Below are 15,316 nucleotides of genomic sequence, written 5' to 3'. Positions count from 1 at the left end.
TCTTGTGACAGGTCCGCGGAAGAAAGGAATGCCCACCCCTTGACTCTCTCTCTCTCTCTCTCTCTCTCTCTCTCTCTCTCTCTCTCTCTCTCTCTGTAGTAAATCAGAGCTTCGGTCAATCATCCCGAGCTCACTTCCACAGCTTCTTCAAAGGTTTAAAACACGAACATTCTTCTGAGTTATAAGCCGTCTGTTCCTTCACGCTCAGTAAATAGAACGTTTTGTCTTCTCAACATTCTAAAAAATAAAGGTTCTTTATTTGCATGATTATGGAACTTTTTAATGTTCTTTATGGGAAAAAGGCTTCTTCAGATTATTACAATGTTCTTCACACTAAGAAAAATGGTTCTTTAATTAAGAACTGTTTACTTCTGCGAAACCTATATTTTGGAACCTTTATATTTTAGACTGAATAGTTCATATCCATCTATAGTAGCCTATTCAAACATTTAAATATAGATTATTGTAAATAAATAAAAAGGCAGCTATGTATAGATGACTCTTTCTTGAGGAGTCATTATTTTATGTTTATTTATCAAAGAAACCTACGTAATATATTTAGACAGATATTTCTGTCTCATTAAACGACTAGACTACAGTCAAAGAGCTCAGTGCAGACACTCGGTATTTAAATAAATACGAAATATTTTAGGTGTTCACGATTCAGCACCTAACGTTAGCTACATTACAAAAAACGCCGATATCCTAGACTTTGAAGATGTCTATGTTTACTGTTGCCTATAGCCTACTCCTGATGATAATTTGATACATAATACGACTATGTAGCCTATAGATTATGATGAGAGTCATGCAACACTTGAAGTCAAACAATACTGCCTTCCTTGGGCAACATTGTTGAATGTGGATATGAACTTTCTGTGCTTTTCGAAAGATTCTGTATTTTTTATTTTATTTAGTGGGTTTGTGCTATGCATGTTAGCAAACAACTTTAAATACCTTTCCAATAGGTTTGAAACAGTCGTGTTGATGTGTATTGTAGGCTATATTTCTGTCAGAATCTTCCTAAGCACTGCAACACTGTTAGTTATGCAGTTACGATCTAACAATACATATATCTGTTTGGAAACTGCATTGCTTATTAATTGTCTTCATGGAACTGCATTATTGGAGCACTTGTAGGGTGTGATAGGAGAAAAATAAGCCTGTGTTTATGAACTCTGAACGCCTCCGTCTTGAGGACACCACTCTTTTGTCGTCACTGAAACTCAACTAAACATGTTTGAACGGGACTTCACCGAAGTCCCGCCCTATTTTGAACGCTAACAGGAGAATATTAATGTTACGACAGTGATAAACATTCTAATGGGCTTTCAGTCTATAAACACGAAAAACTGGTAATATTAAGAGTATGCCATTGATGTGTGATTGTTTTCAAATAACGACATAACCTCTTTTAAATCCACGGGAAGTAAGGTCCCAGACTCAAAAGATCATTGGCTGAAAACAGCTGTCAGTTGACAGGAAATATCATGGTAGTGTGCGCCGGCACTATTTCCACGTCAGTAAGTTTGCCTGTGGAGGAGATTCCGGTGGCAGAATATCTGTCTAGTGCTATTACAGAAAAACAGCAGGGCATGACAACACTACGTGGAACTGTCTAAAATGTAAGCCTTTATTCGACGCAGTTATCGAAGCATTATTATATGTCTGAACGCGTTTGGTAGCCTGCTAAACTAGTTAGCCTAAATGAATCTGAACGCCATTTTGGATTCGCTGCAGCAGTGTTTTCATGTTTTTCTGTTTTGACAGACGCATACACGCAGAAAGACGAACATGTTCTTATAAAACACAACGAGAGGGCCACGAGTTCACATTTAACACGTTTATTTGTGCTGGTTAACAGCTGTAGTCAGTATGACAAACCGCTTGCTAGCTTGTTGACAGGTTGGTTAGCTGCATCACTAACTTTGTTGTTTATTCATAAGTCTTTCGGTGTCTTCATTCATTGTCGCATCTCGAAGTAGAAGATATGTGGAAGACAGTTGAAGATTTATGTTCACATTGTGATTTCCAGGTCGCTTAACATGTTATATTTTGCCATTGCTAGCAGGCTCGCTAAGCTTATTGGCCTACTGATCAATTGAACTATAATCAATTCACACAGCTTTGTACATCATACGGTGAAGAGAGAAAGGCTGGGGAAAGTTTGTAATGAAAGGATGCTGGTATTGTTAATGGTGTGGAGATAAAGGGGTGCCTGAGGCTGTGACTGATCTGGAGCATCCTGATGCCGGTTGCTAGTACGTGGCCATCATTAGGGAATGATACAGGCCCTCTCGTTGGAGTATCTGCTTGCAACAAACAATTTGTGATTTATTAGATGGGTTGATGTTTATGCACAGATGTTTGATTACAGAGTGTAATTGTAACCCTAACTTTTCTTCAATGTGTACAGTAGGTCTAGAGGAGGATGCTGTATGTAGGCACAGGCAGTGAACAACACTTAACCCTTTAAAGCCTGACATATACAATAATACAGGTCCTTTTCAAAAAATTAGCATATTGTGATAAAGTTCATTATTTTCTGTAATGTACTGATAAACATTAGACTTTCATATATTTTAGATTCATTACAACACAACTGAAGTAGTTCAAGCCTTTTATTGTTTTAATATTGATGATTTTGGCATACAGCTCATGAAAACCCAAAATTCCTATCTCAAAAAATTAGCATATCATGAAAAGGTTCTCTAAACGAGCTATTAACCTAATCATCTGAATCAACTAATTAACTTTAAACACCTGCAAAAGATTCCTGAGGCTTTTAAAAACTCCCAGCCTGGTTCATTACTCAAAACCGCAATCATGGGTAAGACTGCCGACCTGACTGTTGTCCAGAAGGCCATCATTGACACCCTCAAGCAAGAGGGTAAGACACAGAAAGAAATTTCTGAACGAATAGGCTGTTCCCAGAGTGCTGTATCAAGGCACCTCAGTGGGAAGTCTGTGGGAAGGAAAAAGTGTGGCAGAAAACGCAGCACAACGAGAAGAGCTGACCGGACCCTGAGGAAGATTGTGGAGAAGGACCGATTCCAGACCTTGGGGGACCTGCGGAAGCAGTGGACTGAGTCTGGAGTAGAAACATCCAGAGCCACCGTGTACAGGCGTGTGCAGGAAATGGGCTACAGGTGCCGCATTCCCCAGGTCAAGCCACTTTTGAACAGAGAAGCAGCACTGGACTGTTGCTCAGTGGTCCAAAGTACTTTTTTCGGATGAAAGCAAATTTTGCATGTCATTCGGAAATCAAGGTGCCAGAGTCTGGAGGAAGACTGGGGAGAGGGAAATGCCAAAATGCCTGAAGTCCAGTGTCAAGTACCCACAGTCAGTGATGCTGGTGTTGGTCCACTGTGTTTTATCAAGGGCAGGGTCAATGCAGCTAGCTATCAGGAGATTTTGGAGTACTTCATGCTTCCATCTGCTGAAAAGCTTTATGGAGATGATATAATTTTTCAGCACGACCTGGCACCTGCTCACAGTGCCAAAACCACTGGTAAATGGTTTACTGACCATGGTATTACTGTGCTCAATTGGCCTGCCAACTCTCCTGACCTGAACCCCATAGAGAATCTGTGGGATATTGTGAAGAGAAAGTTGAGAGACGCAAGACCCAACACTCTGGATGAGCTTAAGGCCGCTATCGAAGCATCCTGGGCCTCCATAACACTTCAGCAGTGCCTCAGGCTGATTGCCTCCATGCCACGCCACATTGAAGCAGTCATTTCTGCAAAAGGATTCCCGACCAAGTATTGAGTGCATAACTGAACATAATTATTTGAAGGTTGACTTTTTTTGTATTAAAAACACTTTTCTTTTATTGGTCGGATGAAATATGCTAATTTTTTGAGATAGGAATTTTGGGTTTTCATGAGCTGTATGCCAAAATCATCAATATTAAAACAATAAAAGGCTTGAACTACTTCAGTTGTGTTGTAATGAATCTAAAATATATGAAAGTCTAATGTTTATCAGTACATTACAGAAAATAATGAACTTTATCACAATATGCTAATTTTTTGAAAAGGACCTGTAGTCAGAATAAAAATATTTTTAAAAAATGGGACAAGTTGTTGATCCTTTAGTCAAAAATTCGGAAAAATTTATTAAGTTCTGATTGCATGTAAATAAGCGAGATCTGTTTAAAAGTATTTCTGACTACTTGCATGAAATGCATAAATGTCAGGTATGACCGTTAATATTTCTTATTATGATATTAAGATGTGTAGTTTTATGATCAAAGCTGTGTAGGGAGGCAAAATAATCAAGTAAACCATAGTTGTTTCAGTCCATCGCTTCAGTAAGTGTTCATCTTGAAATATTACTAACAATATACAGTTATTCTTATTTTAGGGTGCTTTCACACTTGGTTCGATTGCCTGAAATATATAATGTTACAATTTAAAATAGCTGTCTTCTATGCAAATATATTGTAAAATTTAATTGATTTCTGTGAATTTCAAAGCTGTAATTTTCAGCATAATTTCTCCAGCGTTCAGTGTCACATGATCCTTCAGAAATCATTCTGATATGCTGATTTGCTGCTCAAGAAACATTTCTGATTATTATCAATGTTGAAAACTGTTGTGCTGCTTCATATTTTTGTGGAAAATGTGATACCATTCAGTCTTGGGTAAGATTAAAAAATATAAATTAATATTTTTCGTCAACAATGTTGCATTAAATCAAAGATTATAGAATACAAAAAGGGACTTTGATTAAATTGTTTTAAGTGACAGTAAAGATATTTACACTTATTACAAAGTACTTATATTTCACATAAATGCTGTTCTTTAACTGAGAACCATTATACCAATAATAAAACCATTATTAATAATTGATCACAAATAATAACTGATAATAATTAAGCAGCATTAGAATAATGTCTGAAGGGACACTGAAGACTGGAGTAATGACGCTGAAAATTCAGCTTTAATTACAGAAATAAATTACATTTTAAAACATCCTAAATAGAAAACCACTATTTTAACTGTAATCTTTCATAATGCTATTGTTTTACTGTATTTTTGATCAAATAAATTAAATCTTCTTTCAAATAAATAAACTTTTAACAACCAGTGTGTATATAAAATAGGCTAATGCATGTGAATTATGCATTATTTTAGAAAACATAAATAAATGTTTTAACATAAATAAATGTTTTCATAAATAAATAAAATAAATAAATAAAATAAATAAAATAAATAAAATAAATAAAATAAATAAATAAAATAAATAAAATAAAAAATAAAAAAATAGAAAACATAAATGTTTTCTATTTTAATATACTTTAAAAAAATTTACTTTAGTATTTTCAGAGTTACATGATCCTTTAGAAGTCATTTTAATATGCTGATTTTTAATCAATGTTGGAAACAGTTGTACTGCTTTTTTATTTTATATATGTATTTTGTATTTTATTTTATATTATATATTTATAATGTGTTTTTTGGGACCCGTGATATAAAAAAAAAAAAAAAGTTAAAAAGAACAGTGTTTAGTCAAAATAGAGATTTTGTGTTACAAAATAAACTATTCAAAAGTTTGGGGTCAGAATTTTTTTTCTTTCTTTTTTAAAGATACTTAAAAAAAAAAGTTTAAAGCAAGTTAAATAAACTTTATTCAGCAAGGATGTGTTAAATGGATAAAATTGATGCTAAAGACTTCTATTGTTAGAAAATATTTCTATTTTGAATAAATGCTGTTCTTTTAAACTTTTTATTAATCAAAGAATCAAAGAAAAAAGTAACACAGTTTCCAAAAAAATATTACGCAGCACAACAGTTTCAACACTGATAATAAATCAGCATATTAGAAAGATTTCTGAAGGATCATGGGACACTGAAGACTGGAGTAATGATGCTGAAAATTCAGCTTTGATCACAGGAATGTTATTTTATAGTATTGGTATTAAAATAGGAAACCAATATTAGAAATTGCAATAATATTTCACTATATCACTGTTTTTCCTGTATTTTTTAAATTAATACAGCCTTGATGAGCAAGAGACTCCAAGTCAAAGACTCAAAAACAAGGTAAATTATTTATCAGGTTTATAATATAGCCCTAACATAATATATTATCAAAACAAACTATTTAAACTAATAGAATAGAATAGAATAGAAACTGAAGCAAAACTTAATCTGAGATCTGTAAGTTAAATATATAAAAAACGTGAATATATGAATTCTTCTATAGCGGTCTAAACATGGTTATGAAGTACAGTTTGTACAATACTCTTGTGTGTGACTGTACATGTTTCAGAGTTTTGTTACGTTCTTTGCCCATCCTCTGCTATTTCCAGCACTTAATCAAGCCACTCTTCTTTAATACATGAGGACGTTTTATTTCACATGTCATTGCTTTGTGTTGTCTCTCGTGTTGAGCGCACCGCAACGATTGAAGTATTGAGTTTCTACAGCGACTCGTTTGGTGCATATCATCCTCTTTCTATGAAACCGCGTTCTAACTCTGTCGTGACATCAGCTCTATAGCGGTTTGCCCGAGCATTGCTATTCTTTCCCTTTTTACATTCAATCAAATGGCTTCCCAACTCATTTTTTGTGTGCGCGAGGCACGTTATTTCTTCTGCGCGGCTGTGGTGGAAGAAGAGCACGGTCGCTCGTCTTAGAGGGAACACTGCGTGGGAGCCTTGTATTTTAAGATGGCCCGTCGGGCAGGGGAGTGATACATTTTGGTAGCCCAACTGGAAAACACAATAGCCCCTGGACGTCGGGCTAGCGATTTTGCGAGCCCTGTGTGTATGTATATGTATACAGCGGCCCACCGGGAAAACTCCCGGTGCTCCAGATGGCCAGTCCGCCACTGCATATAGCACATCAATACTGTGGTAAAAATCCAATTATATGGTTTCTAGGTAGTCTATATATATGTAAAACAGTAGTCTAAATACATTTATTATAAATGCACAAAGACTAGCCTATAGCTTAATCAGAAATATAGTGTAATTCCATTCCATTTACCCTTTAATACGTTTAATACACGTCTACATTAATAGAATAAATTTGATATAATACCCCACATTTCTGCCACAATACCATGGTGCAGTTAATGTTACTACAGTAAGTTCATGGTAAACGATGGCTATTTGTAGATTGAAAAGCCTTCTGACTGTGTCTTTGCACGCAGTGTTTTTCTGCTGTTTGTCAGTGCTGTTTTATCTGGATTTAAACTAGATTATAATCAGTTGACTGATATTGACTGATACTAGCTTATACCAGTCATTTGTTTTCTTTGCTGAATTCAAGCGCTTCTCACTGGATCTCGCATCGCTGTTTAGTGGTTGCGTGATCAGTGAGTAAACACTGCTCTCAGCTCGCTTTGCGCTGCGCTGCTGTTTGAACCAAGCGTATATGGTCCGTGTAGCGCGGTTCAAATGGGTAGCGCTGTTTTGTTCTGTTTTACCCGTATTAACATTACATTGAATGTTAATCGAACTTTTATTTTATTGAGGAAAATTATATCACTATAATTGTAGTTATCGTTTTATCGCTCAGCCCAACCTCAAAGTATTTCTGCTCCCACGCCCCCGCTGTGAACTCTGGCATCCCCCTTAGGGGGACGTGCCCCCCAGGTTGGGAACCACTGCTCTAAAGAACGCTGAAGGCGAACAGAAATGAGATGTACAGCTCTTTGCTTGCAGCTTGTCAGGAAAGTGAGTGAAACACACACACACACACACACACACACAAACAAACATTTTTATCAAATAATGCGTCATTAATAGCAGTTCACTTCCACGGTTTGGTGCGATTGCATTCACATCAGCTGCGAGCCGTACCGGAGTTCACTTGAACCATACCCCAGACCACCCTTTTTAAGCGGACTCGGGTACGGTTCGCGGGTGCGCACCCGAGGTCGGAAGACAGCGTTCACATCATTCAAACGAACCGAACTCTGGTGTCAATCGAACCCGGGTACGCACCAAAAGTGCACCCTAAAGCCCTATTCAGACGGGATTAGTTTTACAGGGGTAGATGGGGTAATGTAATTTTACCACAGGACGTCTGTAATATTAATGGCCAATTCGCACGGAATTAGAAATCTCAGTAAAACTATCAGCGGGGTAACTCGATTTACTGGGAGGGGTAACTCGATTTACGCACCGCTGTCACCTGCCTGTCGTCACGTGCGTTTTATGTTACTTCCTGAATGTAAGTGCTCTTCATCGTTCTGTAACAGTAAAAATGCTTGAGGTGGTTTAGACAAGATGAGTGATGCGCTGAGTGATTGACAGGAGGCGTGACTATGTAGAACTGCTGTGTGTGATATGAACTCACTGTCAGAGAGAGAGGAAGTGTAGCGTAGCTGGTGTTGTTTTACTAATCCTGCATCGTTTTGTTGAAAAGAATTGAGGTTTGCCACTGACTTGCCCCTCTGCCTAGAACGCAACTGAAAGCTTCTTCAAGCGCCTCCAATTTTAAAAACCATATTCCATATTTGGAATATTTATGTATATTTTTACAGCTGGTCTATTCGCACGGGATTAGTATTACCTGAGGTAATTTCTCTGGACCTTTTTACAGAAGGTAAAAGTCGCCGTAATCTTTACTGACATTTGTCTGTAATGATTACTGAGCTGGCGCATTCGGACGGGACTAAAATAACTGAGAAGCTCTGGTAATAATTACTTTACCCCACCTCTCCATGTAAAACTAATCCCGTCCGAATAGGGCTTTAGTCTCGCGTAGCCAGACCTTCGTTCAGACTGACGGCTTAAGGTCTGGAATCCATGGCAGCTTTCATTAGCCAAGGCTGCCCATGAGGCCGTTTGACCGACATGTCAAACAACCAATCACAGTTAGTTTTATTCAGCACCACGTTTCGGGGCGTGGAAACGTCGCCACAATAACAGACCAGTGTGTAAAGCTCTCGGACGTATTTTAAAGATTCTATGCTGCAAACTTTAAATATTTCACATACTTTTGAAAATCCAGCATTTAGTAACTAAACTTTAGTTGATCCTGATAATCGCTTGTCATCACAGTTGTAAACACAACGCCTTTCTTCTTTCGTGAGGGGGTTTGGAGTCATGGCATCTTTGTTTGTTGTTAAGTGGAATGTTAAAGAATGCGACCCACTTCTCTCTGAAATCCTGTGTAATTCAACCAATCCGATGACAAGTTTGAAACTGAAGTGAAGTGACATACTGCCAAGTATGGTGACCCATACTCGGAATTCGTGCTCTGCATTTAACCCATCCAACGTGCACACACACAGCAGTGAACACACACACCGTGAACACACACCCGGAGCAGTGGGCAGCCATTTATGCTGCGGCGCCCGGGGAGCAGTTGGGGGTTCGGTGCCTTGCTCAAGGGCACCTCAGTCGTGGTATTGAGGGTGGAGAGAGCGCTGGACATGCCTGCCGGCCTGAGACTCGAACCCGCAACCTTTGGATTACGAGTCCGACTCTCTAACCATTAGGCCACGACTTCCCCCATTTTGTGTGTCATATGGTCCATGGGCGTGACGTCTGAGGCTATTCTTATTTTTACTTTATAAAAATCAATAAAAAAAAAAAAAAAAAACTCCTGTTGGGGGATGTTTTTCACAATTGTACTAAAAGGCCTGTTACTTGCTGAAAAAGTATAAACTATTAGGCTAGATGACAGAAGAATAGTAGATTGTGTACAGCAGTTGTTCAGCAAAGATTTGGTTATGTTGATAATTTAGAGGCCTGAGTAATTTTTATTTCTAGAATATCATATGATCCTGTGGACTTTAGGGTTAAAATAGAACCCTTTTTTAAAAACCGATTGTCTTATATTTTCCAAATGTACATTAGTTATTTAAGGTGAATGCTTTCATTTGGTAGATTTGTAGCTCAACAGCACACATCAGGATTTTGCCGCCTTGAATGCTGATGCAAAATTGCCATAGTTGATGCAATATGTATAGTTGTAAAACTTTGAGAATCACAGAGAACGTATTAGTAGTTGACTTTTTGACATGCAGGTTTATTCACACATTTAACACTGTGATTGTTATATCTAGATTTCATAATACCATGGGTTAGATGGGTTTCAGTTTTCCAGAACATGAGCCAAATGTTTGTCTTTCTGCATAAACAAATAGATTTTTGTGTGCTGGGATTACTTTCTGAAGTTGCTATATAAATACATTTTCTAGTCATAAAGCTTCATAGTTTTATGTATCGTCTGTATTTCTAGCATTATTGTTTTTTTGAGAGACATATCCTTGCATCAACACGTCCTTCAAAAACATTGTGATTTCTGTTATGCCTGTCTTGCCCCCACAAGGCACTATCTTGAATAATGAAATCTGAGCTGAAACCTGTCTGCTGCATTGTCTGATGCTTTGCACAGAGATTACCTCCAGCTTTAAGCTCTGCTCTATAACCTGTGGTCTAGTTGAGCTGTCTAGGATGATCATATGTAATGTGCATATGTCCCTCTTGCCTTCAGAAAAATGATATATGCTTGATGTTGAGTTGGAACTTGTGTGTAATTGCATATTTCTAATTAAATCCTAGATTCACTATGGTGGACAAGAATATATACATCGTTCAAGGGGAGATTTCTGTTGTCGTTGCTGCTATCAAGAGGAACTCTAGATGGAGTACCCATACTCCTTTGGTAAGTTGTCCAATTTAGTTTTATTATAAGAACATAGTTGTTGTCTGAAATGTCGGGCCTGATGTTTGATATTTAAAATGATATTGAACGACCACTTTATGACCAAATGTTTCTCATTATTCTTTAATATTTAACTTGGGGATGCACTGAAATTGATAAGCCGATCATTATTTTCATGTTATGGCTGATATTATAATTCTATACCGTTTTAAAGCAAGTAAAAATAAAATATTAAAAATCTGTGAATTTAGGCATCATCAACATAAAAAAAATATATAAAATGTTAAATATGTATGTTAAAAAAATTGAACATGAAAATATCAAATTATATTTTGAGAAGTCATAACATGCCAAATTGTCACTAACTAGAATGATGATTTTTTTTCACAGGATGAGGAACAGGACCCACTACTGAACAGCTTCAGCCACTTGAAAGAGACCCTCAATAACATAAAAGGTTAGACGTGATCAAATTCAGGTTTCCGGTAGATAAGTTAAGTTATTGAACAAGGTGTTTGGACAGTTTTCTGTAATTTTTGTAGTCCATTTATCTAGCTCTTAATTGCGTAATAGCAACTGTTGAAATGGCCTTTTCTCCATCAGTCTAATTAATACAGATTTGGTTGATAGAAGTAAAAAAAGCACAAACAAAGGCATAAGCTGCATTTTGCCAAAGCACAATTTCTTGTTTTCCTTTATTTGAGACTAGAATGAAGCATGTCAGGCAGGATCAAACTAAACTGACTCATTTAGCATTCGCAAAAGTGCTTCTATCCTGCTACAGAACGAAAGCATATTTAACCAGGTGTATGCTAAATTTCCTCAGAGGAAAGGGATGGCCTTTTCAAATCAGTCAATATTATCTTTCTCAATGTCTTACTATTGGGCTCTTATGGCAACTCATAATTTTTGGGGTCCCATTGAAACTATGTCAGTGTTTGTTCATCTAGTTATACAAATGCCTCTTAATGAATAGGACAGCTAAGGTAAATGTTATGCTGTGTTTTTATGTAATTGTTCCTCTGTTCAAAAAGAAATGAAATTTTTTTCTTGCTGTGATGTTCTTTAACTAAAAGGGGTATTGTAATCGGGTTATAACTGATCTTGAATGGAAATTCCTACTATTTGATTGATTTTTAATGTTAAAATAATAATTTTATTAAGTCATGACAGCTGATTGAAGACGACTTTTGAAGGCAAAGTGAATCACCAAATAACTTATGAGAGCTTTTCTACAATTCCAATTATATTTTACTATAAATTGCTCACTTATGACCACAACAGTGACACCTATGGTTTGTTTATAGAATTACAGTATAATCTTAAGGTCTTATGAGTTCAAGTAACTTTAATGAGTGTGATGACTGATTTAAAACAAGCCCTTTAGACTGTCTTTTGGGTAAGAGGGGTACAAACAATCTCGACTAACATGACGTCCCTTTGGTAGCTGAAAGTCCTGCTGAGCATGCCAGCCTGATTCATCATAGTGAATTTCAGTGCGTATTAATGGAGGGGTGCGAGTTGATGAGTTGTGCAGCAGCTCTCTACTCTGTCTGCATGTCGTCATGCCTCTGTAATGGAAGCCCTGGACAGGGAGTCCTCTCTCCGGAGAATAGTGCTGCTCTGAGATGGACAGGAGCGGCTGTGTCTGGACACCGGGAGAAATCTGCCAAACTCCCCCTCTGACCCACAGCAAAGGCCTTGTTAGTTCTCTTGTGCTGTTGAGAAAGTGTTGACTTTCATTCACCTACTTCATAGTCCTTGTTTTCCAAGCCCAGGTTCACTACCGTTCAAATGTTTGAGGTCAGGAAGATCTCTTATGTTCACCAAGGCTGCATTTATTTGATATAAAGCAGCAATATTTTTACAAAATAACTGTTTTACATTTTAATGCATCTTACAATGTAATTTACCCCTTTGATGTAAAGCTGAATTTTCAGGGGTTTTTTCATTAATCATTACTTTGAGTCACATGATCCTTCAGTAATCATTCCAATATATATATATTTCTTATTATGATCAATGTTGAAAACAGTTGTGCTGGTTAATATTTTTGTGGAAACCAAGATTATTTGATGAATAGGAAGTTCAACAGCATTTATTTGAAATCAATATATTTCATAAATGTCTTTACTGTAACTTTTGATCAGTTTGCGGAATACAAGTTATTTATTTAAAAAAGCAATTTACTGACCCCAAACTTTTGAATCGTACTCTTGGATGCACAATAATGGGTCAAGTTATTTCTGGAAGTATTAAACGCATTCATTTGATTTACAGACTTTACCTTTTTTCCTTGTTTTACTATTTGTATCTTAATAATGGTTTCAAAAGAGTAAGTGCTTATTGAGTGTGCATAAATATTGTTTAATGCCTTTTCAAGAATGATAAATTTGAATTGGGGTCATATTATATTGCCAGTGTTTTGGCTCATTGTACTGTGAATTACACTTATGTGCATCTCTTAAATGGTGTTGGGTGGACTTTTGTAGCCCAGCTGTCTTCTTAACGAAAGCCTAGTAATTCCATATACATTGTGGCCATTTTATCTTAGCCAACAACAAAAGATTCCGCTGAAGGAAATGTGGATTATCCCCAAAGGTTTACTAGCCACTTTCGCTGGCTTGATAAAGGTTTCATTCTCCTTCCTCTGCACCAGTCGTTTGATTGGCAGGCACATGTGCTGTATGGCGGTAGAGTGCAGCTGGAAGTATATCATCTGCAGTATAGGTTGGGTAAATATAGCAGGGAGGCTTGTCAACCCGAGAGATGGATTGTTCTGGGAAAGGAAGTGTTGTCTCTCGTTCAACAAAAAATGCATCCTCTTCTTGAATAAGGCCATTTGAGTTTCCTGAATTTAGTACGTCAGAAACATGTTCATGCTACCTCACCTACACATGCAGTACACCTGATTCAAGCTGTTAATGTGGTTTTTGTAAAATGTGCTAAACAAGACTAAAAAAATGTTTTCCCCATAAAAATTGGATTTGCACGTTGGCAAAATTCTTTACTTATTGGTTGAAGTAGCAGATTAAATGGAAATCGGCTTTCTATTTCAACAGGAACATAGGTTATATTTTGTTATAGATGCCACAAGTACCTTTTTTTTTTTAAGGACGTACTGAAGTCATCGCTTTTCAAGTTTCAGTTTTGTCTCTTGTCTTGGAATCTCAAGGATGAAGGTGGTGACAGCAATGATCTATTTCATCTGGTGTTATTTGCACAAGAGTGAGCTGCGCTTAGTTTCTGATAAGCAGGCCAAGGCTGATTCTGCAGACTTTTGCATTTTCTGCCCTAATTTTGGGGACAGTTATATAGAATGATTTTAGATGTTGTAAAATATGTTAAAGGGACATGTTGCTTAAGAAGTAATTTAAATTGTGTAATTTCCTCTCCCTCTTGTTGTTCTAAACCTGTCTGACTGACTTTATTCTGTGAAAAATAAGATTTTTGCAGTGTCTCAGCCAGGGTTTGTCCATTGGTGTATTCACAGCCGGTATTTCATGGTGTCGGTTGGTGTGTAAAGAGACTCATACAGAAAGTATTTTGCTCTTATAGATGGCTGAAAGCATTTACAGATAAGTCCAAATATATTTTTAAGTTTTAATATAAAATAGATACAATTACGGTAGCCTTTTTTTTTTTTTTTTTTTTTTGTGCCAATTTATAGAATAAACGTAAATGACAATAGCCCTCTGTAGGCAGCAGAAGCCACTCGGATGTTCTTGTTAATCCTGAACCCCTCTGGAATTACAAATAAGCATCTGACAAATGAATGTCAGTATTTTTCTGTCATCAGCTTTTAGACTCTCCCTTTTTGAAATCCAAAAACACACTGGTGTTGGAGAAATGAGCTTGCATCTTGCATCTAGCTTGTTGGACAACTGCTCGATGGATCTATTGGTTTTGTAAGGGAGATATTCTAGCTCTGATACATGGTCTGTTTAACATCAAATTGAGAACTGGGATTCAGTCTGGGGTCAAGTAATTCTTTGGGATATTTTTGATATTGGCTGTACATTTAATATCGTACCGTTGAGGCAGTAAGTGGGGGAAGATCGACATCACATTGAATGAAGATGTCTCACCTGCTCATAGTATTCACTTTTTATACACTAGTTATCCTGAGCCTTAGTCCTTTAAAGCTTTGAATCTTCCTCCAACCCTCCCCCTCCCTTCACGTCAAAGGTCAGGTTTTTTGACAAGTCTGCAGAGGAAGCCGACAGACTAAATCCTCTCATTTTTATTCATACAAATACAGGTTTAAAGATGCCACCTGGTAGATCCAATACCAGAGCTTTGTTTGATTGACAACTCTCTCACTTACCCTGTACTCCTAGCCTTTCCTCTCGTTTGGTTTTCAGGTACTAAAGAAATTCCTCTTCTAATAGGTCAGAGCACACCATCCGATGATTGGATAGCGACTGAGTTTTATAGTAAACATCACAGTGATACTTTGATCGCTGGTTCTTTTTAGGCACTTTCCGTAATCTCTTCATCTCCTGAACAAAGGCCTGTGGAGGAATTCTTTGACTGCCTCTTCTTGATTAAGAAATTTGCCATGCCTTTGACAGGTCCTGAGTACAGTATTTGCAAATTCTCGTCTCCATACATATGTATATTTGAAACTATACTTGACATCTCAACCTGCATATGTTAAATCGTTTCTGCTCGCATGTTTG

General features: G+C 37.1%; 1 protein-coding gene across 5 annotated transcripts in view; it reads left to right on the top strand.

Annotated features, from left to right (window-relative positions):
• Window positions 1-1,473: 1,473 nt before the first annotated feature.
• The window catches only part of LOC306884628 (Golgi-specific brefeldin A-resistance guanine nucleotide exchange factor 1-like), an 85,964-nt gene continuing 72,121 nt past the window's right edge, over window positions 1,474-15,316 (top strand). For all 5 annotated transcript variants that reach the window (XM_079440674.1, XM_079440673.1, XM_079440671.1 and 2 more), the window contains exons 1-3: window positions 1,474-1,625; window positions 10,532-10,634; window positions 11,025-11,091. In XM_079440674.1, the coding sequence (XP_079296800.1) occupies window positions 10,539-10,634; window positions 11,025-11,091 (163 nt within the window). In that variant the 5' untranslated portion in view covers window positions 1,474-1,625; window positions 10,532-10,538. The remainder of the gene's footprint in view (window positions 1,626-10,531; window positions 10,635-11,024; window positions 11,092-15,316) is intronic.

Source organism: Barbus barbus (genome assembly GCF_936440315.1).
Source record: "Barbus barbus genome assembly, chromosome: 18".
In the NCBI taxonomy this organism is placed as follows: domain Eukaryota; kingdom Metazoa; phylum Chordata; class Actinopteri; order Cypriniformes; family Cyprinidae; genus Barbus; species Barbus barbus.
The sequence above is the reverse complement of the archived record's forward strand: the minus strand, read 5'-3'. Positions and strand labels throughout refer to the sequence as shown.